At 41.6% G+C, this 23,657-nt stretch overlaps 1 protein-coding gene across 31 annotated transcripts in view; it reads left to right on the top strand.

Annotated features, from left to right (window-relative positions):
* The window catches only part of RIMS2 (regulating synaptic membrane exocytosis 2), a 575,734-nt gene that overhangs the window by 497,267 nt on the left and 54,810 nt on the right, over positions 1-23,657 (top strand). For 8 of the 31 annotated variants that reach the window (XM_075549379.1, XM_075549378.1, XM_075549380.1 and 5 more), the window contains one exon: positions 4,655-4,896. The exons of 22 other annotated variants lie outside the window; for them this stretch is intronic. In XM_075549379.1, the coding sequence (XP_075405494.1) occupies positions 4,655-4,896 (242 nt within the window). The remainder of the gene's footprint in view (positions 1-4,654; positions 4,897-23,657) is intronic. One more of the 31 variants, XM_075549407.1, reaches the window with a different exon arrangement.

Genomic DNA, 23,657 nt, shown 5'->3' with positions numbered 1-23,657 from the left:
GCCACTCTTAATTTCCACTGTGTGAAAATGCCCGATCCTACCCCGCGTGGCCTGTGCTGTCTTATCTCAGCACGTTTATCCCTAACACTGTCTTCCCTTGAGTATTTTCTCTACGTGTAGTCATTCATACCTATCACTCAAGACTCAACGATGCCATTTGTTTTTATTGGGAGCGGTCTGTTTTCTTCGGTGACATTTCATAGCACAATCTGTGTATTCTGTTTTCCCAGTTGGTAGAAGCGCTGCTACTCATGTTTGCATTCATAAACTACACTCATCTTGAGTAGAATTCCTGTGTCCCATTCATAGTTTTATTAATCATCATAATGTGAAAGGCGTAACTAGCCTATTTGGGATTATGTGCTCACTTTCCAGAGATGGTCTTCTGGCTAGATATCCAGTTTGAGCAGAATATATATATATACACACACACATATATATATATATATCATTCCCCTTCATGTGAAGAAAAGATGGTATCCTTTATCCCAGTCATTTTCAACTGCTTGACTCAGGAGTATAGAGCTTAGCTCCATCTCAGCATCCCACCCCCCACTGGCTCTCCTGGGCACCCAACACCCTGTCAGTGCCAACTAGATGTTTGCTGAAAGTCTCAACTAATGACTGGCAAGCATGTTTATGCTACTTTAAGTTTGCTGAGTCCAGAAATGTTTGCAGGCATAGAATTCACTAGAAAGAGAAAATAAGAAAAAATTAGGTCAGGTCATTGAGAGTGTTTTTTCAGAAGTAACTAAAATCCGAGAAGAGATGCAACTTTCATAAAATACGTGCTGTCATGGAAACATTTCAAAACCTTAACTGTTCTATACATGTGATCTCAAAGCCACCAAGAAAGCAGGAGCCCCCGCGTGTCCTCTCCTTTCATTCCGTGTCCCTCAGGTTCATCGTGTTTCTCAGCACAAGCTTGGCTGGCCTGGGGGTTCCCTGTGCTTCCTCACAGACCAGAGCACGCTTGCGCCTCAACATCCAGTTCCCTGTCTCCTTTCAGAGACCTGTTCACTTCACCGGCCGCCCTCTCGCAGTATTCCAGCCCCTCTTCCTCAGCCCATCTTAGTTTCTCCAGTCACGTCTCTATCCCTGTCTGCATGCTTTTGTTTATTGTCTGTCTTCATCACTGGAATGAAAACCTGCCCCTTCTGTCGTACCTCCCACTGGAGAGAAGCTCCAAAGTGAATGTATTCTAAAGGAACGACAAGACCCCGGAATGGGAGTTGGTTTTGTTTTTTTTGAAAAAATCAACATTCCATGTGGTGGAGTTTTAGGTTTTAACATCCTGTTGAAGAGGAAGCGTGGCGATTTCAGGCTGCCTGCTGCTCCCAGGTACTGCTTCCTGCCACGAGAGCCAGGCTTGAGAGCCACAAATACAGCTTCGCTACTAAGGCTATAATTGAGGCAGAAGTTTTTGACTAAAGGAACCTTGCTTATAATTTATGACTATTCCTCCTTAACGCCTCTGGATATTAACGTTGATGTATGTAAACCCATGTGCCCACATGCAGGGCGCACAAGCACATTTATATACCAGAATAAATCAAAACAGTTATGCGGTGCATTTACATGCAGACCCTACAGGAATGTTGGAAATACTAAACTGTAAATGTCTGCCATTTCCAGAAATCGAAGACTTCGACTCCGAGACTTCAATTTTATATACTAAACAGAGAGGAGGTTTTATCCAAATTTTCTCTTAATTGGAGTTTCTTATCCTTAAAGTTGGTAAACTAACAACAGATTTGTATGCAGCCAGTGATGTCATCAAGAGGGACTGTCTCTCACCATTTTTGTGACCCCGTATTTGTGATGAGTGAAAAATACATGTTTGTTGAATAAATGATGACTCCTTGATTGGCAAAAATGTTAGCTGACTGTGTTAAAGTGGAGTCAAGCTTATTAAGTAGTAAATGTGGGTCGTCCTAATTCCCAGTTCCATATTTTAGGAAAGGAATGCTATTTAGGATAGAAAAATCTTTAACCTAGAAGAACTCCAGTAGGACCAAAGAAGATTGTTTTTGTTTCCCTGCAAGGAATGGCACTTTAAAATCCAGTGCCTAGCAGCGGGTTTGTTCAAATACGTATTGCAATAATGATGGGGTATCTGGTTAGCTCCTGAGGTTTAAGGTGAATAAATAGCTCTTTTTTGGATCAGTTAAGCATAGGACAGGGAAGTGGGGATTCAAGCCCAGAGCTTTTGCACCCAAATCATTCTAGGGGTCCTCAAACTTTTTAAATGGGGTCAGTTCACTGTCCCTCAGACCATTGGCGGGCCGGACTATAGTTTTAAAACAACTATGAACAAATTCCTATGTACACTGGACAGGTCAGCTGCTAAGCAGGACAGGCAGTGACAGTAAACACCCCGGCATGCTGCGTGTGGCCCTCGGGCCGTATTCTGAGGACCCTTGCTCTAGTCTATACTAGTTGTTAAGAGTGGGGCGGGGGGCGGGGGGATACAGACAAGCGTGAAAATGATCAGTTTGGGAAACACTTTTAAACTTTTTACTATGAATTGGTTGAAAACTTACAGAGCAAATCTGCTTTCCCTTCAGTGATCCAGACACATTTTGTTTCATGTCATTGATTGCTGTCGCCACAGCATAACATCCCTCATCTCACGTCCACGGTCCGGCCTGTTTCTCACTGCTTTCCTCTCCTTTCCTAGCTTGTCCTGCCTTCTGAAAGGTCCTGGGGAAGATGCTGTCCCTTTGAGCTCAAAGGGTTGACTATTGTAAGGGGTGCTACTTCCATAGGGTACTAGTCGCTGTCTGTTTGGGGTATCATAGAACAATACACTGTGCTTCCCACCTCACCCCCACCCTTATGGATACCGCACTTCTTAAGATTGATAAAGACTGATGTGAGAGGTGCACGTCACCGCACCTTCTATAGGTTAATTTCACCCTGGGATTTCCCTCTTTAGTTCTTGGCAAAAATGTACATCGGTCAGCAATACTGACATACACCCCTATGTTTTCAGCAAATTTTACTCCAGGGTCGTGGGGAAGAAAACAAACTTGCAAAGCAAAGAAGAAATTGAGTTAAGAGATAACCGATTACCTTAGTCGGGTCACTTTCTCATTCTTAGCCTTTAAATGTTATAGAAGGCTATATCTAATGTTTCTTGGTTTTCACTATTTTCTTTTATTACTGCAAACTTTAGGTTCACTAATTTATTTGGCCTACTGCCCCCTTTTCAGAAACAAAATTAGCGCTACTCCAGTAATAACAAGAACCCCATAATCCAGGATAAAGTGTAAGCATTGGTCTTTGAGCCACCCTGGACATTCCAGCAACCCCCAAGGGGCGATATCACCCACCTTGGGAAGCACTGCTTCAACCTCAAATAACTGAGTAAATAAAACCATCCGTTATCAGAGCCGAATTAAAGCAGCAAATGTAACTGTTTAGAATTGAGTCAACGACTGATGATTTGTGAATAATTCCCGCCACCCCTGCAAAGCAGGCTGCTGTCATTTTGTCACAGGGTTAGGTGGGCCAGCCCGATTGCCTGCGTCCAGTGTTAGTCTTGTCGGAGATTGTTGACCAGCTTCCAGCATGGTGACTTTTGATTGGTTTCTGAGCATATTGTCCAGCTCTGGAATCAGCAAACCAAGACTCTCAACCCACATACGGCTCTTTCAGGACACTTACATGTGGCTCTGACGTGAAACTGAAAAAAAATCTTAAAGGATATTATTCAGATAATGGTGATTTCATTTGTTTGTGAAAACATACTTTAGGCTCCCGAATAATTTTTAAATTAGGAGGCACAGGATTGGCTCTTTAGTCTGGAAAGTTTGCCAACCCTTCAACCCTTCATATTTCTTTCAAATGAAGACAAGGAGAACATCTTGCCTTTATTTGGGGAATGTCAATTTAGATCAAGGTCCCTAGATGGTGCGAAATGATTAAGCACTTGACTACTAGCTGTAAGGTTGGAGGCTCGAACCCACCCAGAGGCACCTGGAAAGACAGACTTGGGGACTCCTCCCGAGCAGTCCCAGCTTTGAAACCCTATGGAGGACAGCTCTGCCCCGTGTCGCACGGGGTCACCCCGAGTTGGAATTGGCTCGATGGCAACTAGCAGCAACATTTCTATTGACAATGTGAAATGGAGCAAAGTAAAATAAATTGTTTTTCATTCACAGCTAAGAAAAATACTAATCCTTCTTCGAAAATGTCATCATTACTAGAAAATCATATTAGCTAGTCATCGATGATAAATTTTTTTGTAAAAATGGCCCACTTGTCTAATTTCTTTTTGAAGGGAAAAGTAAAACACAGCAAATTAAGATGAATGGTTTTGGAAACATCTTTTATGATCCGTAGGGCAGCCTGAAAGCCTATTTGCCCGCGCAAAGCAGCATATTCTTTTAATGAGCCCGCCGATTTCCCATGCAGGTTGTTCCTCTGGGCTTCTCGGACAGCATGGCAGTCTGGCTCGCGTGGTTGCGCGCAGACTAGCACTGATGAGTAGAAAGCGCAGGCAGGACCACAGGAGTTGAAATGTTTCCATCTCAAAGCCACAGCTCATGAATGGCAGTTTAAATGACCTCTAGATCTTGCATCTAAAACACCTTTTCTGTCTTTTCCTTCCCACTCTGCCCCCACTGTGTGTCCGTCCACCTGCTGACAGTGTATTTACATCCAAAATGCAAAGCAGACAAATGGGCCTCTCCGGGAAGAACATGACGAAAAGCACCAGCATCAGTGGGGACATGTGCTCGCTGGACAAGAAGGACGGCAGCCAGTCGGACACGGCGGTGGGCGCCTTGGGCACCAGCGGCAAGAAGCGTCGATCCAGCCTTGGGGCCAAAATGGTAGCTATTGTTGGTCTCTCAAGGAAAAGCCGCAGCGCTTCTCAGCTCAGCCAAACGGGTAGGAATTGTTATTGCTTCCTTTGACTTTGTGTCTGCCCTTCGAGCACCTACTCTCTTCGCTCACCCCTTGTATTGCAGTGGTATGTGGAGGGTCACACCTTCCAGAGGCAGAGGAGCCGAACCTTTCTGGCACGTAACATAAAAAGTGTGTGTAGGCCTGGCAGGACGCTGACGTGTGTGTCTTTCTCCTCAGGGAGGAGTTAAGCTGCGGTACCCTGATGGTCAGTTGCAATGCTTTGTAAAGATGCTCAGATCTGCCAAAGATCTGCTTCTCTTTTGGTAATGCTCCTTGTACATTTCAGGGTGTTTTTTTTGTTTTGTTTTTTTCCCCTCAAGTTGGAACCAGACAAATGCATTTAGGTTCTGACAAGTGGCCCTGATGAAGAGGACACCTCATAGTTGTTGTGTAACTAATGTAGCACCTTTACTACTGACAGCCTGACTTCCTTCTCCGGGGGGAGGAGCATGGACTTCCAGTGCTGTCATTCCCCCCGTTAAACTTCAAGCAGCACTCTCCTCCAGCAGCAAGGATGGGAGGGAGGTTCTGCTGACGGTGAAGATACTCAAAGCTTTGCTTCTTTACAATTCAGTCTCTAAATCACATCTGCAAAAAATAAATTACATACAACACTCCTACTCAGAAAAGCCACTGTTAGCAATTAAGAAAATTTGTGAGTCAAAGCAATGTCTTTTTTTTTTTCAAATGGGAGTTACTAATTAAACATTAAATTCCTGGAATCTTGAAAATAATAGCATATCTTCTACTTAGCAAACCGGCGAGAGCTTATAATATGGTGTTTCTTTTACAGCAAATAAATTATAGTCAACTGGATTAAATCTAATTTATGCCTGAATACAACGGTTCTTGTACACAGATGTCAGGACATAAATCTACAACCCCACAAAATTCTAAGAGTACTTTAATTCTTGGACCCGGCTAATCAGCTTTTTAAACTATAACTGTGATTCTGGAATTTAAACCTTATTTAATATTATATTGAGATGATTATTGAGTAATATTCTTTATATCCCAGTTGCAACTCACTATATTTAATGTGATTACTGTGGTAGGAATTGTTTATCTGGCGCTTTCAAATGCTGTTTCACATTTTTAATGTAGATCCAGATTTGAATTTTGAACATAGCAATCACATTTAAGCTGGATCTTTTAAATTGCTGAAACATACATAATTAACTGTGTTAAGTTAAAATGATAGCGACCTTTGCAATAGATTATTATGTTTTTACATTTCTCTACTGAAACTGTAATTTTGGCCTTTTTTCTTTCACATTTTCAAGCATTAAGAATCTAAAACAGACGTGCTATTAAAGTAAATAATAAAGTAAATATGAAAGTTTTATTAATAGCAATTGAAGACTTATTGCATGACAGAGAGCAAAGACAATTAAGAAATACTTTATAACTCTGAGTGACTTATAGTCTAGTAGAAGGCAGAGACGTGAACAGAATATCTAAGGTCCTTTGTCGGAGGTAAACTAGAATTAAATAAAAGGTGCATTGGAGGCTCCTCGTTAGACCACTTGGTCCAGCAAGGAGGTTTTAGGAGTTCATTCCTAGAAGTGCTGCCTGCTCTGCGCAGCTAAAGAAGATTCCTTATGAACCAGGCATCAGTTCCAAGTAGGAACCATTGAAAGATCAGCAACTCCATGTCATCTTCACATGGAATGTTGAAGGGATGATAATTAAAGACCAGGCCAACAGGATCACATTTTGGGTCACAGTTTAGTGAGGCTTCCTTGACTAAACAGAGACCCCGAGCTGGTAAAGAGCAGTTGAGGGCTAGTTAGCAAAGTAGCAGGTAAGTTCAGACCAGAGAACAGCTCTTACAAGAAGGCATTTGTAGGACAGATATAGAGAGGGGGGATAAGAGATTTAGGAACCATTTAAAGGGCTCATTTAGGAGAACAAAGTGGCTAATTACAGTCCCTGGGGCACAAGCCAATTGCATTCAATGGCTAACTTAAGGGCTGATGGTTTGAATCCCCCCAGCAGCAGTGGCCCTGAAAAACAAAGGGCTGGAGACCTGCGTCCAAACCAAATAGGTCAAGAAAACCCTGGAGGAGCAGCTCTGCTCAGTTATCCTTGGGGTTGCCAGTGAATAGGAATCACCATGGGGTTTGTGTTGTTGTGATGACTGGTATATGGGCTAGTGAAGGAGAGAATGCTAAGGTTCTCTCCCATGTTCAACAGTAATGTCGCTCCTGCATACTGAGCAGCCGGCGGGTGGAAGAAGGATGCGAGTGATGGGTGATGAAGCACTGCTACAGTGTGTCTGTCGTCCATGCAGCATTCAGGCTGGCAGTTCAAGAACATGACGTTAGCACACTTAAGAATGAGAGACTTATCCTTTGTACATCCTATAGCCCCTTCCTGCATATAGAACAGCAGAATTAAGACATTGAACTTCTTTGTTGTGTTCACTAATGATGACCTATACAAATTAAAACACTTAGCATTTTAAAAATGTATAGTTCTACCTACTTATGGATGATGGATTTCAAAATATCGCTCACTTCCAAATTTTGAGTTTTAATTATAGGATTGTTTTACAATGAGTAGACCCTAAATTTCAGTTGACTTCTACATTCTATATTTGTGTGTACACATGTATGTTTTCCTTATGGTTTTGTGTCTTGTCTATTTAAGGAAAAAAATGTAACCACAGACTCCTCTAGTATTTAGAACTGGAATCTTCAAATTTAATAATCGTCATTATTTGATTATGGAATTACATTACCCTAAATAAATAACTAGTTTTATGATGTTGAATCTTATAACAGGTAATTTGCTTAGATGTAAATATATATATACACATATACTCATGATATAAGTATATCATAAGTATATGCATATATATGATGTATTGAGTGTCTGACCTAAAACCAAGAAACACCATATACATTTTCAATTAGTATGTTTGTTTTCAAAGATTCATTTAGTATTCCCTGGGTTGCTTTGGCTTCTATGTAGAGATCTATGTGTAATGAAGTACAAAATTATCAATTCATGAATGATACACCATAATGTTTTCAATTTAGCCAGATATTATTAATCACAGCAAAAATAACTATTACTGTATCAATATGGATTTTAAGTGCAAACAAAACTACTTCCCTGTTTTTTTAAGAATAGAAAACTCAATAAAATGAGATCTTTCTAAAGAATGATGATTACATCTGGATGATAGCCCATTGGTCATGTGTCAAAGGAGAAATCCTTTATAAAGGTATGTTCACCAGTACACAGGACAATTAAGTCATGTCTCACTTTGTCTGTCCTACAAGCTTATATAATTGTTTACCTGTTCATTGAAAGCTCACTGTTAAAGTCGCCATTTCATAAGAATAAATTTGACTTGATAGGTGTCATGGCCTAGTAGCAAGCATATAGACGGGGTAGAAATTTGTGATGTAGTTTTTAGGCAAGGTTATACAGGATGTTAAATATGACTTCATTTAAAACATACCATACATATGTAAACCATAATGTGCTTATGTGACAAAAGAAATGACACCTGTGCTGTTGGTTACGTGTTAGACTGCTAACTTCGACATCAACAATTCAAACCCACCAATTGCCCTGCAGGAGAAAGATGAGGCTCTCTGTTCCTAGAAAGATTTCCAGCCTTGGAAAGTCTATATAAAATCTCTACGAATCAGAATCCACTCACTGGCAATGGGCTGGGTTTTTTTATTTGGTCTTTCCAGAGTTTTTATAAAGTTCATACTTCAAGATATATAAGAAAGTTCTTTGAAAACCCTAAAGTCACTTTGTAAATTTTAAACATGTATAGCCAAGTCGCCCTACAGACATGCTGTTTGTAAGATGGCATTTAGGCATCAAAGTGAAGTTGTAAGATTAGGAGATAGATGAACCTTGTGCTCAGAAGGTCTAGATCAGTGGTTTACAACCTTCCGAATGCCGCCACCCTTTAATGCAATTGCTCTTGTTGTGGTGACCCCCCAGCCATAAAATTATTTTCATTGCTACTTCATAACTGAAATTTTCCTACTGTTATGAATCAGGCAACCCCTGTGAAAGGGCCATTCAACCCCAAAGAGGTCACGACCCACAAGTTGAGAACTGCTGGTCTAGATGAAGGAGGATTTGAGAGTACTCAGCAGATAGCATTTAAAGCCATGGTATTGGATGTGATTACCTAGGATAAGTTGAATTAATTGACTCAAAAGAAAACTAAGACTAGGCTGAGACACTCTTAACAGAAATCAGGAAGAGGAAGAGCGTCCATTAAAGAAGACATTAAGAGAGAGTAGCTATTAAAGAAAAAAGAATGTGAAATGTTGGAAGACAAAGAATGAAAGTATTTTCAGAATGAGGACATGCTCAGCTGTGTCAGAAAGAGGAAGGCTGAGAATTTACCACTGGTTCTGTCAAGAAAAGGGAATTTGATGAGCCCTTGATTAACTTTGCAGTGGTAGATAGAGCTCATTTTGGGGAAATTGTAGAAAATTGGAGGTGAAGCAGAACCAGGGCAGATAACTATAAGAATGTGAATTTTAAAAACACACACAATATAAAAACAAAACAAGATCTATTGCCTTCGAGTCAGTGTCAACATGGCAACCCTCTGCGTTGCATAATAGAACTGCTCCATTGAGTCTTACTGGCTGTAATATTGGTGGATGGAGATCATCAGGCTTCCAGGGAATTGCTGAGTGAGTTAGAACCTTTAGATTCCTAGTTGAGTCACAAACCATTGACACCATCGCGGGCCTTAATAGGACACCTAATAATTATTGAGCACTTATTATGGTCTACCTATTACTTGAATCATTTTATGTGTAAATAATATACACCTTAAAACCCCATTATGAGAAATGATAAATTATGATTACCCCCATTTTACAGATGAGGAAACCAAAGCATACAGAGTGGAAGAGCTTCCCCAACGTTCCCCAGTTACTGAAGGTAGAAATTGAGATTTGATTCCGGGCAGTTTAAATCTAGAGTCTTCTCTTTTAGTTTATTGTAGTGTAGATCAGAATGGTCTCATGGGGCTTTCAGTGATGGCATGCTCTGCAGTTGTGCCATGCAGTATAGTGGCCCCCAGCCACTCATTGCTACTGACCTTTAAATTTCATTTCATTTTTAACTTAATTTCTACTTAAATCGCCATTTGTGAGTATTGGTTATTGTGTTGTGCAATGCGAACAAATTCAACTTTAAAATTTTACCAAAAAATAAAATAATATAGAAATAAAGAACTAACACTGTAACTTGGTGGAGACAGTTGAAGAGTGATTTGTTTTTATTTGGGAAATAAGCATGATAGAGAGAAAAACCCAAGTTCACTGCCATCAAGTCAATTCTGACTCATAGAGACCCTATCTGACAGCACAGAACTGACCCCAGGGTTTCCAAGACTATAACTCTTTAGAGGAATTGAAAGCCTCATCTTTCTCCTATGGATAGGTTGGTGGTTTCAAACTGCTGACCTTATTGATTAGCAGCCCAACACATAATAACTAGGCTACCACTACTTCTGGCAAATCAGCCTTGAAAATACTATGAATCCCAGTCATCTTTCCCTGTGGAGATATAAACAATATTCTCAGAATTCAACTCGGTGCTCCAAGACGTGAATGCAACATACTGGCATGAAGCAGAAAACCAATAGAGAGGTCTGAGGGGCCGGCCCCAATCCCAACTACGTGGACAGCGCTGAAGCTACAGCTCAGGGAGAGGGACGTGTCTGATCAGACCACACAGGAACAAATGAAAGGGGAGGAAGAGTGAAGCACATCCTGGCCCACTAAGCCCTGAAGACAATATTCCTGCTTAGAGAAGCCAATACACAGAGAGGACCATAGGGCCGACATCCCTCACTGATCCATAGCACTATGGGGGACAGCACTGGAGACAAAGTCAGGAATTGCACCCAATCTGACCCCACCATGCAGAGGCTAAGTGTGTGCAACAGAGCAGTAAGGGGAGCAGAGCAATGAAGTCCCCAAGCAATAACAAAAATATTGGGGCCAGGGCATGGCACCCCATCAGACTCCACCGGAAAACGCTCCTAAAGGTCAACAAACAGACCTTGAACTATTTGCAGGCTTCTCTCTCTTTTTATTTTTTTGTCATTGGTTTTTTGTTGTTGTTTTGTTTTGCTGTGTCTTTGTTTTGTGTGCATGTTATTATCTCTGCAGGTCTATCTAGATAAGATAGGCAGGATAAACAATCTGGAGGAGAAAACAGTAGGACTAACAGTTCCAGGGGGACATGGAAGAGGGGGAAGCGGGGGGTGGGGTGGGCAAGAAGAAGTGGGTGTTAACAGTCCCAGGGACAAGGGAGCAAGTGATCTAAAATTGATGGCAAAGAGGGTGTAGGATGCCTGGTAGGGCTTGATCAAGGGCAATGTAAGCAAGAGGAATTACTGAAATCCAAATGAAGGCCGAACATGATAGTCGGACAAGAGGAGAGTCAAAGGAAATAGAGGAAAGAACTAGGAGGCAAAGGGCATTTGTAGAGTCTAAGTACAGGCATGTACATATGTAAACCTATTTACATATGGCTAAAGTGAAATAGATCTATGTGCATATATTTATAGGTTTAGTATAAAGGTAGCAGATGGACATTGGTCCTCTACTCAAGTACTCCCTCAACACAAAACACTTGTTCTATTAAACTGGCATTCCATGATGCTCACCTTCCTGACATGATCATGAAGACAAAGTGGGTACATAAGAAAATGTGGTGAAGGAAACTGATGGTACCCAGCTATCAAAAGATATAGCATCTGGGGTCTTAAAGACTTGAAGATAAACAATCAGCTGAGAAGCAACAAAGCTCACATGAAAGAAGCACACCAGCCTATGTGATCATAAGCTTTCAATAGGATCAGATATTGGGCATCAAAGAACAAAAAAAAATCATATGATTGTGAATGAAGGGGAGTGCGGAGTGGAGCCCCAAAACTCATCTGTAGGCAACTGGACATCCCCTTCCAGAAAGGTCACGGGGAGGAGACAAGCCAGTCAGGGTACAGTATAGCACTGATGAAGTTTACAACTTTGCTCTAGTTCTTTAATGCTCCCCACCCCACTATCATGATCCCAGTTCTACCTTACAAATCAGGCCAGACCAGAGGATGTCCACTAGTACAGATAAGAGCTGGAAACATAGGGAATCCAGGGCAGATAAACCCCTCAGGACCAATAATGAGAGTAGGCATACCAGGAGGGGAAGGGGAAGGCAGGGAAAGAAAGGGGGAACCAATCACAATGATCTACATATAACTCCCTCCCTGGGGGGCACACAACAGAAAAGTGGGTGAAGGGAGATATCGGACAGTGTAAGACATGACAAAATAATCATTTATAAATTAGCAAGAGTTCATGAGGGAGGGTGGGGAGAGCAGGCTCAAGTAGAAAGAAAATGTTTTGAGAACGATGATGGCAACAAATGCTCTTGACACAATGGATGGATGGATTGTGAAAAGAGTGGTACGAGCCCCCAGTAAAATGATTTAATAAAAGAAAAGGAAAGAAGTACTATGAAGCACAGGTCTAATTCTGACAGTGGCCTCCCCAGGAGTCAGAATCAGCTCGATGGAAACTTCTTTTTAAATTCCCGGCTGGACAATTTTTCTTCTTTACATTATCTTCAACGTCTACAATAGTATCAAATACAGTGTTCTTCACTCTGTTTCCATTTACTCCATTGAGTGTGTGTTTCAGTCCTCTGAGGTACAGAAGGAAAATAAACTTATTTGTATCTTTCATTTCAAAAGACAAAAATGATTTTAAGTAGTAATGTCTAAAACATGTTTGATCCTGGTGTTCTTAGTTGTTCTGGTGTTAACCTTCATGATTTACCTTATTGGACTAACAGAATCGTTGTTGTTGTTGTTATTGTTGTTAGTTGCCTGTGAGTCCATTGGAGGGGCCAGTGTGTCAGTCCATCTCATTGAAGATTCTCTTCTTTTCCATTGTCCTTCTAGATTACCAAACAGCATGTCATTCTCCTAATGACGTGTAAAAAGTAAGCATGACATTTGACTATCTTCTCTTGTAAAGAGCATTTTGATTTTATTTCTTCTAAAGTTAATTTGATTATTTTTCTATCCATCCATGGAATAATCAATATTTGTTGCCAATACCACAATTCAAATACATTAATTCTTCTTCTTTTTGCATTGTCCACTTTTACATTTAACTTTTTAGACCATAATACATTATGAATAACTCCATAGAGTGAGAATTCCAGAACGCCTGCCTTTGTATCATGAGAGGCAATAGCTTCAACGAAACAGAGATCCTGCCTGGTTCAAAATGGGAACATGTGTGTGCAGGGTTGTACATACTTACATCAATGTGTATGCAAAACATACATCATACGTACTCAATGTGTATGCAGAACATACATCATACTTACTCAATGTGTATGCAGAACATACATCATACTTACTCAATCTGTATGCAGAACGTACATCATACTTACTCAGTCTGTATGCAAAACCAATCATCCGCGAGGCTGCACGAAGTCAGGAACACAGCATTAAGACTGGAGGAAGACTAAGCAGGTGACACAACCTTACTTGAGTAAATGAAGACAACTTGAAATGCTACTTCCAGAAAGAGCCTCAGCCTGCAGTGTGGGCTAGACATGAGTGTGAAGAAGATGAAACTCTCACCACTGGACCAACAAGCCACATCATGATAAAACAGATGAAACTCTCACCACTGGACCAATAAGCCACATCATGATAAAACAGATGAAACTCTCACCACTGGACCAACAAGCCACATCATGATAAAACAGATGAAACTCTCACCACTGGACCAACAAGCCACATCATGATAAAACATGAAACTCTCACCACTGTACCAACAAGCCACATCATGATAAAACAGATGAAACTCTCACCACTGGACCAACAAGCCACATCATGATAAAACAGATGAAACTCTCACCACTGGACCAACAAGCCACATCATGATAAAACAGATGAAACTCTCACCACTGGACCAACAAGCCACATCATGATAAAACAGATGAAACTCTCACCACTGGACCAACAAGCCACATCATGGTAAAACAGATGAAACTCTCACCACTGGACCAACAAGCCACATCATGGTAAAACAGATGAAACTCTCACCACTGGACCAATAAGCCACATCATGATAAAACAGATGAAACTCTCACCACTGGACCAATAAGCCACATCATGATAAAACAGATGAAACTCTCACCACTGGACCAACAAGCCACATCATGATAAAACAGATGAAACTCTCACCACTGGACCAACAAGCCACATCATGATAAAACAGATGAAACTCTCACCACTGGACCAACAAGCCACATCATGATAAAACAGATGAAACTCTCACCACTGGACCAACAAGCCACATCATGATAAAACAGATGAAACTCTCACCACTGGACCAACAAGCCACATCATGATAAAACAGATGAAACTCTCACCACTGGACCAACAAGCCACATCATGGTAAAACAGATGAAACTCTCACCACTGGACCAACAAGCCACATCATGGTAAAACAGATGAAACTCTCACCACTGGACCAATAAGCCACATCATGATAAAACAGATGAAACTCTCACCACTGGACCAATAAGCCACATCATGATAAAACAGATGAAACTCTCACCACTGGACCAACAAGCCACATCATGATAAAACAGATGAAACTCTCACCACTGGACCAACAAGCCACATCATGATAAAACAGATGAAACTCTCACCACTGGACCAATAAGCCGCATCATGGTAAAACAGATGAAACTCTCACCACTGGACCAACAAGCCACATCATGATAAAACAGATGAAACTCTCACCACTGGACCAACAAGCCACATCATGATAAAACAGATGAAACTCTCACCACTGGACCAATAAGCCACATCATGATAAAACAGATGAAACTCTCACCACTGGACCAATAAGCCACATCATGATAAAACAGATGAAACTCTCACCACTGGACCAACAAGCCACATCATGATAAAACAGATGAAACTCTCACCACTGGACCAACAAGCCACATCATGATAAAACAGATGAAACTCTCACCACTGGACCAATAAGCCACATCATGGTAAAACAGATGAAACTCTCACCACTGGACCAACAAGCCACATCATGATAAAACAGATGAAACTCTCACCACTGGACCAACAAGCCACATCATGATAAAACAGATGAAACTCTCACCACTGGACCAACAAGCCACATCATGATAAAACAGATGAAACTCTCACCACTGGACCAACAAGCCACATCATGATAAAACAGATGAAACTCTCACCACTGGACCAACAAGCCACATCATGATAAAACAGATGAAACTCTCACCACTGGACCAACAAGCCACATCATGGTAAAACAGATGAAACTCTCACCACTGGACCAACAAGCCACATCATGGTAAAACAGATGAAACTCTCACCACTGGACCAATAAGCCACATCATGATAAAACAGATGAAACTCTCACCACTGGACCAATAAGCCACATCATGATAAAACAGATGAAACTCTCACCACTGGACCAACAAGCCACATCATGATAAAACAGATGAAACTCTCACCACTGGACCAACAAGCCACATCATGATAAAACAGATGAAACTCTCACCACTGGACCAACAAGCCACATCATGGTAAAACAGATGAAACTCTCACCACTGGACCAATAAGCCACATCATGATAAAACAGATGAAACTCTCACCACTGGACCAATAAGCCACATCATGATAAAACAGATGAAACTCTCACCACTGGACCAATAAGCCACATCATGATAAAACAGATGAAACTCTCACCACTGGACCAACAAGCCACATCATGGTAAAACAGATGAAACTCTCACCACTGGACCAACAAGCCACATCATGATAAAACAGATGAAACTCTCACCACTGGACCAACAAGCCACATCATGGTAAAACAGATGAAACTCTCACCACTGGACCAATAAGCCACATCATGATAAAACAGATGAAACTCTCACCACTGGACCAATAAGCCACATCATGATAAAACAGATGAAACTCTCACCACTGGACCAATAAGCCACATCATGATAAAACAGATGAAACTCTCACCACTGGACCAACAAGCCACATCATGATAAAACAGATGAAACTCTCACCACTGGACCAACAAGCCACATCATGATAAAACAGATGAAACTCTCACCACTGGACCAACAAGCCACATCATGGTAAAACAGATGAAACTCTCACCACTGGACCAATAAGCCACATCATGATAAAACAGATGAAACTCTCACCACTGGACCAACAAGCCACATCATGATAAAACAGATGAAACTCTCACCACTGGACCAATAAGCCACATCATGATAAAACAGATGAAACTCTCACCACTGGACCAATAAGCCACATCATGATAAAACAGATGAAACTCTCACCACTGGACCAATAAGCCACATCATGATAAAACAGAAAAGGTAAGTTGTCAAAGATCTCATTTTCTTGGATCAACAATCAATGCCCATGCAAGCAGCCGCCAAGAAATCTAACTATGTGTTGCACTGAATAAATCTCTTGCATATTGCCCTGAGCAAAAGACTTCTTTAAAGTTCTGAAAAGCTAAGAAAGAGGCCACTGTGACTAAGATGCGCCTCATCCAACCCGTGGGTGTTTGTACTGCTTCACAGGTGTGTGAGAACTGGACAATGAAAAAGCACATACTAGTTTTTACAGAGATTCGGGATTTTTTTCTAAGTCAAAATTCAGAAAAGAACTTAACTCGGTGCAAAATACAATTAACAACATGAATGTTTTCACTGGAATGCTCACAGCTGGAGGTATATGTGCTATCACTTGCATTTTAACTTGAGAGAAACTGAGATGCAGAAAGTTTCAATGTAAAAACACAACTCCAGAGCTGATCCTCTCTATGTGACCTCACTATTGCCAGCAGGATATTTTTATAATTAGTTGAAATCTTTAGAGGGAAAGAGGAACTTCAAATTAAAAGCTCCTCAGGGGAAGTGTGTTTAATCTAATATGGGTTTTATTTAATTTAATTGGACATAATTTTAGGATGTAAATAGCCAAGAGGCATTGTACATGCTAGTAATCAGTAAAGGCTTAGTAACTGTAAATAACTAAACCATAAAGACTTCAGTTCTGAATGCAGACATATATAACTAAAGAACAGCCCTCTAATGTCATTAAAATCAAATGTATTAAGGGTATTGCGCGTCATATTGTAAGTGGAAAAACAATTTATAAGGTAAAGACCACTTTTAATGAAATTTCCATATACTCTGAATAAGTTCGAGTTGTGAAGTTCTAGATACTTGTTCAGTTGATAGCTGTTCCTGTGACCTACTGGGGAGACTTTCAAAAAGTCATTTGCAGTTATTTGTTGGAATTTAATAAAGCTCTCGCTAGGCAGTGTAAGATTATCCTAGGAGCTATACAAGCTCACTTTTCCACCGTGTGGAGAAAGATGGGGCTGTGGGCTCCTGGTCCCATTGGGCTTGCGAGCTCTTTGGTCTCACAGAGTTCATGCCATGAAAACCACTGAAGTAAAATGCCTTTCTTGCTTGCTGTTGTGATGGAGCAAACCCTTCCAATTCTTATTTTAAGCTAAGGTTTTTTATTAAGACTCGCACTCAGTTATGACGATCTTATGACACTCTGTTTATTTTTCCCTAGATTCTGATTTACTAGAAGGTCAACCAGTTCACTAGATTTACTAGATTATGATTTACTAGAAGGTCAAACCAGTTGTGTTGGGTCAGTTCTGGTGACCCTGCATGTGTCAGAGGAGAACTGTGCCCCGTAGGTCTCCAAAGAGTGATCTTGAGAAGTGGTGACCAGTACGTCCCCCCAAGGGGCCTCTGCGTCTACTCAACCGTTCCAAACCCTCCGTCAGCGACTGAACCCATGGGCCCTTTGTATCACCCAGGGACGACTCCCAGAGGCCGAGTTACAATATGATGATAATATGCGATTGAAAAAGAATGCATAGTTACTGAACTTCTGTGTGAACTTCTGTGTTCTCCTACTGGGGTATGTGCCAAAGAGACTGATCCTTCTCAGTCGGTGATGTTCCCATGGGAGAGACAAGTCTGATCAAATTAGTGAAGCGAAAATTGATCAAAAGTAGCAAACTTGTTTCCACGGTGTATAATGGGATACTGAGTCAGTCGGCTAAAGTGTATCTTTCTACCTACTACGCTCTTCCTTGACGTCAGACATGCTAGGGTCTTAACTCAGTGTTGCGTGATGTGTCCCCTCCGCCTTTGGGTTTGGTTTGCTTTACAGTATATATGCAGAAATGGCATCGAGGCCATGTCTGATCTCTGCTGGCTACCCAAGGGAGAATGGCTCTGCTCCAGTCCAAAGCCAGTTATCACAACGCAGAGGTCAGACGTGCCTCTAGCCATATATCTTTAGTTATTCTGATACCAGTCTTTCTTCCCTCTGCACTTCACTTTTCTGTTGTGTGCAATAGTACATTGCAGTGGCCACAGAGAACTCACCTATTAGGCAAATTGACAGTTCCCACAAGCCAGGATCAGAAAGCTTTAAGGATATAGTCTTTTGTCCACAACGGTGACTCTGCTCAGCCAACACACAAGTCTTTCTCTCCCTGGTCCTCATCCTCTCAAGCACATGGTCCCTTGGCCTCTGATCTTCAGGGACCTAGCAGCCCACCCACGACTCGACCTCTGTCTCATCTTGGTGCTGCTTCTCCATTCTGTCCCGTGGTCTCCTGGCCTGGACCTGTCATCTCAGTGTGGCCACTGCCTCTGCCACTTCAAGTAAGGAAGGCTCTCAAATGGGCATGGTTATCTAGGGAAGAGCTCGGTGCTCTTCTCCCTTGGTGGCTCTGGGAATTCTCTTTTCTTTTTATTATATGGGGAATGACACCTAAAATGGACCAGTCCCCTCTATTTGTGCTTCATTCAGCTGTGTGCATAGTCCCCCTCAGTCATTTGGTGGGAAGACCAGGGAAGAGCTTTCAGCTCACCACAGTGTGAATCTCCGTGTAGACTCAATGTTTGCTTTGTTTTCTATTAAAAAAAAACAACAATGAAATCCCAATGATTTTTGGAAAGAGATTTAAGTTTTGCTATATGGAATTAGAATTGGTATACTGGGGGGTGGCTGAGGAGGCAATAGATTCTAGTCTCACCTAGAGAAATATACTTAAGGTTAAAATATTGGAAAATTTTGGGGAGGGAGGGGGGGGAAAAAAGAGGACCTGATGCAAGGGGCTTAAGTGGAGAGCAAATGCCTTGAGAATGATTGGGGCAGGGAATGTATGGATGTGCTGTATACAATTGATGTATGTATATGTATGGATTGTGGTAAGAGTTGTTTGAGTCCCTAATAAAATGTAAAAGAAGAAAAGAGAAAAAAATATATTGGAAAATTTATCTAGTGAATTTCTCCTTGGCATTAAAGTTTAATGCTGGCATAAGAATCCAAAATCTTTTAGTCCATAAAGTACTAGGGCTCTTGTTTTTGGTTTGGTTTATGAGGGCCACATTGGCTTTTACTTGAAGCATTGTCACTGAAGCTAAGAAAGGAGAGTGGGCCGAGGTGCTACAGAAGTCTGAGATAAGTTTGGGAAATATTCTGATGGGAAATTAACAGTAAGGTAGCATGTGGTGACGTTCTAGACAGGTGGAGGCAGAGGAAAACACTCTCAGCAAACCAGGAGAGCCCTAAGGGGCTGTCATTCCAGTGGAAGCATTTCAACTTCAACACCGTTCAGCTACGGGACGTGGCCAAAGGCAGAGGAACCGCCTCCTGTCCTATCCTTTCCAATCCCACTGACCTCAGAAGTGGCTCCATTTCTCAACCCTTTCATCTTTTTCCTCTCCCTGCTAGCAGGCATTGCATCTTAGAAGTGTAGTTCTCTGTATCCGAGGAAAGATGAGCTGGCCAAAGGTTTCTGACTTGATTCAACTAGATGGATTTCGTCTTTCTTGAAGGAATTGGTTATGAAATTATAATATTCCCCAAACCCCAAACTCTGCCATTGCGTCAATGCCAATTCATAGTGACCCCATAGGACAGGGTAGAACTGTCACTCTGAGTTTCTGAGTTTCTACTCTTCACAGGAGTAGAAAGCCCCATCTCTTACCTGCGGAGCGGCTGGTAGTTTCAAAACTGCTGACCTTGCCGTTAGCAGCTCAACCCGCAACCACGGTGCCCTCAGAGCTTCTGATCATCATCCTGGAGACCCAGTACATGAAGTTCTTCTTCGATCTGTTAAAATAACTCTCTAAAGAAAAGAAAGAGGCTGATTAAGAGCTTTGCTCATTTGACAAATGTAGTTTAGAAAGTCTTTCCCTAAAAATAAGACAATAAAAATATTTGTGTTTGAAAAACAAAGTCGTAACTGTAATGAACAATGCGAAAGAAAGCATACCGTGTTACAAGCAGAGAGACTTACGATGTTTGAAAGTTCTTTTCTTATTTCTACCTAAAATGGAAATCTGACATTCTTTTCCAAGGGAGTTTGAAATTTTTCTCTTTCAAATCATACAGGACAATGGCCAGTTTTAAAACTATGCCGGGTCCTCTCTAAATCAAATTCTAGAATTCATCTCTAGAGTCAAATATCTTCGGCTTAGTATTTTATCATGATGAAGACAGAGCCACATCGTTTGTACATTCGACTAGGAGAACCTGTCATGTATTCAGTGTGAGGGAGAGGGCAGTGGTGCTCTGTATAGAATTCTCACTGCCCATCTGGGAGGGCAGGGTTTGTTCACTGGCTGGTGCCCCGCCGCCCCCCCTCTGTTGGCCATTGCTGGAAGACTGAGCAGGTGTCCATGTGGCTGGCAGACTGAGGAGAAAGACCTGGTCATCTTTTTCAGAAAAATCAGTGAATGAAAGTGGGATGGATCACAAGCATCCAATCCTGTTGTACACGGGATCTCCGTGAATTGGGAGAGGCTCAGTGGCCACTAATGGCTACAGTATCATTTCTGAGTTACACAATCTCAATCGGAATACAGTATCTTCATCGATTCCGTGTCCTGTGTTATGCTTCTTTGTAATCCTGAAAATATATTTGTTTTGAACTTATCTTAATGTGTAGAAACGTAAACTAGGAAAAGATATAATGATGTCCTATAAAGACACTCGGCGTTTTCAGTAAGGCCTGACACGGTGGCACTTGCTTTCTGATTGTTTTATTAAATATCTCTGTGTAAGACATCCTCTTATATGATTTGGGGGCTTAATGTCAATAAGAGAACTATGCATATTTATTTAACACTAACTGGTTTTATTCTCTTTGATGAATGCTCGCTAAATCAGCCTTTCTTTATCTGTTCTTGGTATATTTGCTTTTTATTCTTAAATACCTCTATAAGTTTTATTTTATTTTTCATATACCAAGATTTATTAATATTCTATTCAAATATTTCTTAAAATTGTGAAGATTATCAAGAGCATTAAAAACATTACCTTCGTTTTTTAAAAGTAGTCTATGTTAAGAAATATTCAGAATGATTATGTATGTTTCTAATAAGTATGTTCTGCAAAAGGATATGAATGATGGAAAAATTATACAAATCTCAAAAAGCTTAAGACCGGCGAAGGCAGATATGCCAGACAATATATCAGTGGCAGTAATACCAGACGATTTCAGAAAGATTTATCAATCGATATATCTCTGGATATAAATATAGAGAGCTCTAATATTTTCATCGAGTATCTTACTCATTCTGATATATCCCTTCCCTCCCATACAGTTCTGTAGTTTAGTCCCGTGGGATGGGGCCATGCAGTCTTCAGTGCTATCAAGTCCCCTCTCCCACCCCTGCCCCTCTCACTTTGCGTACCCCAGGGAACTCTGACTCCTGCCACTGTCTTCTGTACCGAGCACAGAAGATCACTCTGACTGGAATTGATTGGGTACAGTGTCTTAGAAGGTCACGAATATATTTCAGAGGAAGATCCGTTTTGCTAACATGCCTAGCGTGCTGGTTTTCACACTTTCTCCCTAAGCAGTTGGGACCTTTGGGGGCTTTGGAAGAGTAGGAATGTACAGTCTGTAAGACGTTCTGAGGACGAGAACGCATGGCGACCCCCTGCCCCCCCACCCCCGGGCCTGAACTGTGGTGTTCTGTGGCCCTAGAGCAGGCAGCTGTGGTGGCTAGGTGCCCTCGAGTCCGTTCCAACCCATAGGACCTCGGCACAGCAGAGGAAACGCTGCCCGGCCCTGCGCCACCACCTCTCTATCTCCACCGTTCCTGTGCTAGCCCATTGTTGCAGCCACGGCTTCAGTCTGTCTCTCGGGGTCCTTTCTCTTCTTTCTCTCTCTCTCTCTCTCTCTCTCTCTCTCTCTCTCTCTCTTCCCCCCTCCCCCCCCCCCAAGCTTGATGTCCTTCTCCAGGGACTGGTCTCTACTGATAAGATACCCAAAGGATGTAAGACAAAGTCTCACCTTCCTGGCCTCTGCAGAGTGCTCTGGGTTTAGGATGAAATCCAACATCCTGTACCTGACTTAGATATTCCATGATGTGCTTCTGCCCAGCTCTCCAGCCTCTTATCCGAACCTTCCTTCTCAGACACCATGCTTTATTACTGAAAGTACCCTGGACTGCCAACAGGATGAACAAGTCTGCCTTGGAGAAGTTAAACCCAGACGGTTTGAGAGCAAGTATCAGCCAGTACATGGGAGGGGAGGAAGAGGGTACCACGACAGACTTGGGAGTTGCTCAAACAACTGGGCACACATATGTTTTTGCTATTTATTGAAATAGGGGAGCCAGCACAGACAAAATGAGACCATGAGGTTGCTCTGATGAGTGAAAATTTGTATGAGTGCTTTTATATGCCAAATGTTGCTTTAGATGATTTTCAATACATCAATTTGATTGTCAATAAATATTAGCTTTAAGATGTGAGACAGTTCAGATCAGCAGAACTGAGGGGGCAGCTATAGAGAGGCATTAGGGATGAAGAGCAGTTGTAGTTCAGGGGCTGGATCATGAGCCATATTTGGCTTGCTACCCCCCCCCAATCCCCCCCCACCCAATCCCCGCGCACACACATCCCTCCCTTTTTGTGGTACATAAAGTTTGATGAGAACACAGCCAAGTCACTCAGTTACATTCTGTCTGTGGGTCCTTTCATGCATGCAGGACACAACGAGTAGTTGCCACCAGAACTGTCTATCCTCCAAACCAAAACCACATGTTATTTGTTCCTTTGTAGGAAAAGTTTGTCAATCTCTAATCTAGTTCAAGGCAGGTGGGGATCCAAATGCAATTTTCATCTGTTGAGAATATGTCAAGGGTCCAAGGAAGAGAATAATTAAAGATACAGGAGAAGAAAATGTTATGTGTAGGAATAGATGCCCAGACATTACACTGAGTAACTTTAAATTCCAATCTATAAAAGGAGACTCTAAATGTCACTTAAATGTCCAGCCAGCTTTCTTCTAATGTCTAATTTTAAGTTCTTTTTCCAAACTTTAGAAAGAGTTCTCTACTCTCACTAAACTGTAGCACGCCAAGATCATTCAGTAAACACATTGGGCTCCTCTGCTGTGTGACAGCAGTATTTGCTATTAAAATAGCCCTGAAATCTTATCACTGCCCATCCATCCATTTGCTATCAAGCTCATTTTTTAAAGCTCATTTTGTACAGAAACTGGAAGAATTCCTTTTAATCACTTGTACTGTCGGCTCATTGATTAATACTTCCTCTCATGTGTACTCTTCTAATTTCATTTTTA

Source organism: Tenrec ecaudatus, chromosome 5 (assembly GCF_050624435.1).
Source record: "Tenrec ecaudatus isolate mTenEca1 chromosome 5, mTenEca1.hap1, whole genome shotgun sequence".
NCBI lineage: Eukaryota > Metazoa > Chordata > Mammalia > Afrosoricida > Tenrecidae > Tenrec > Tenrec ecaudatus.
This window is presented reverse-complemented; position numbering and strand designations above follow the sequence as displayed.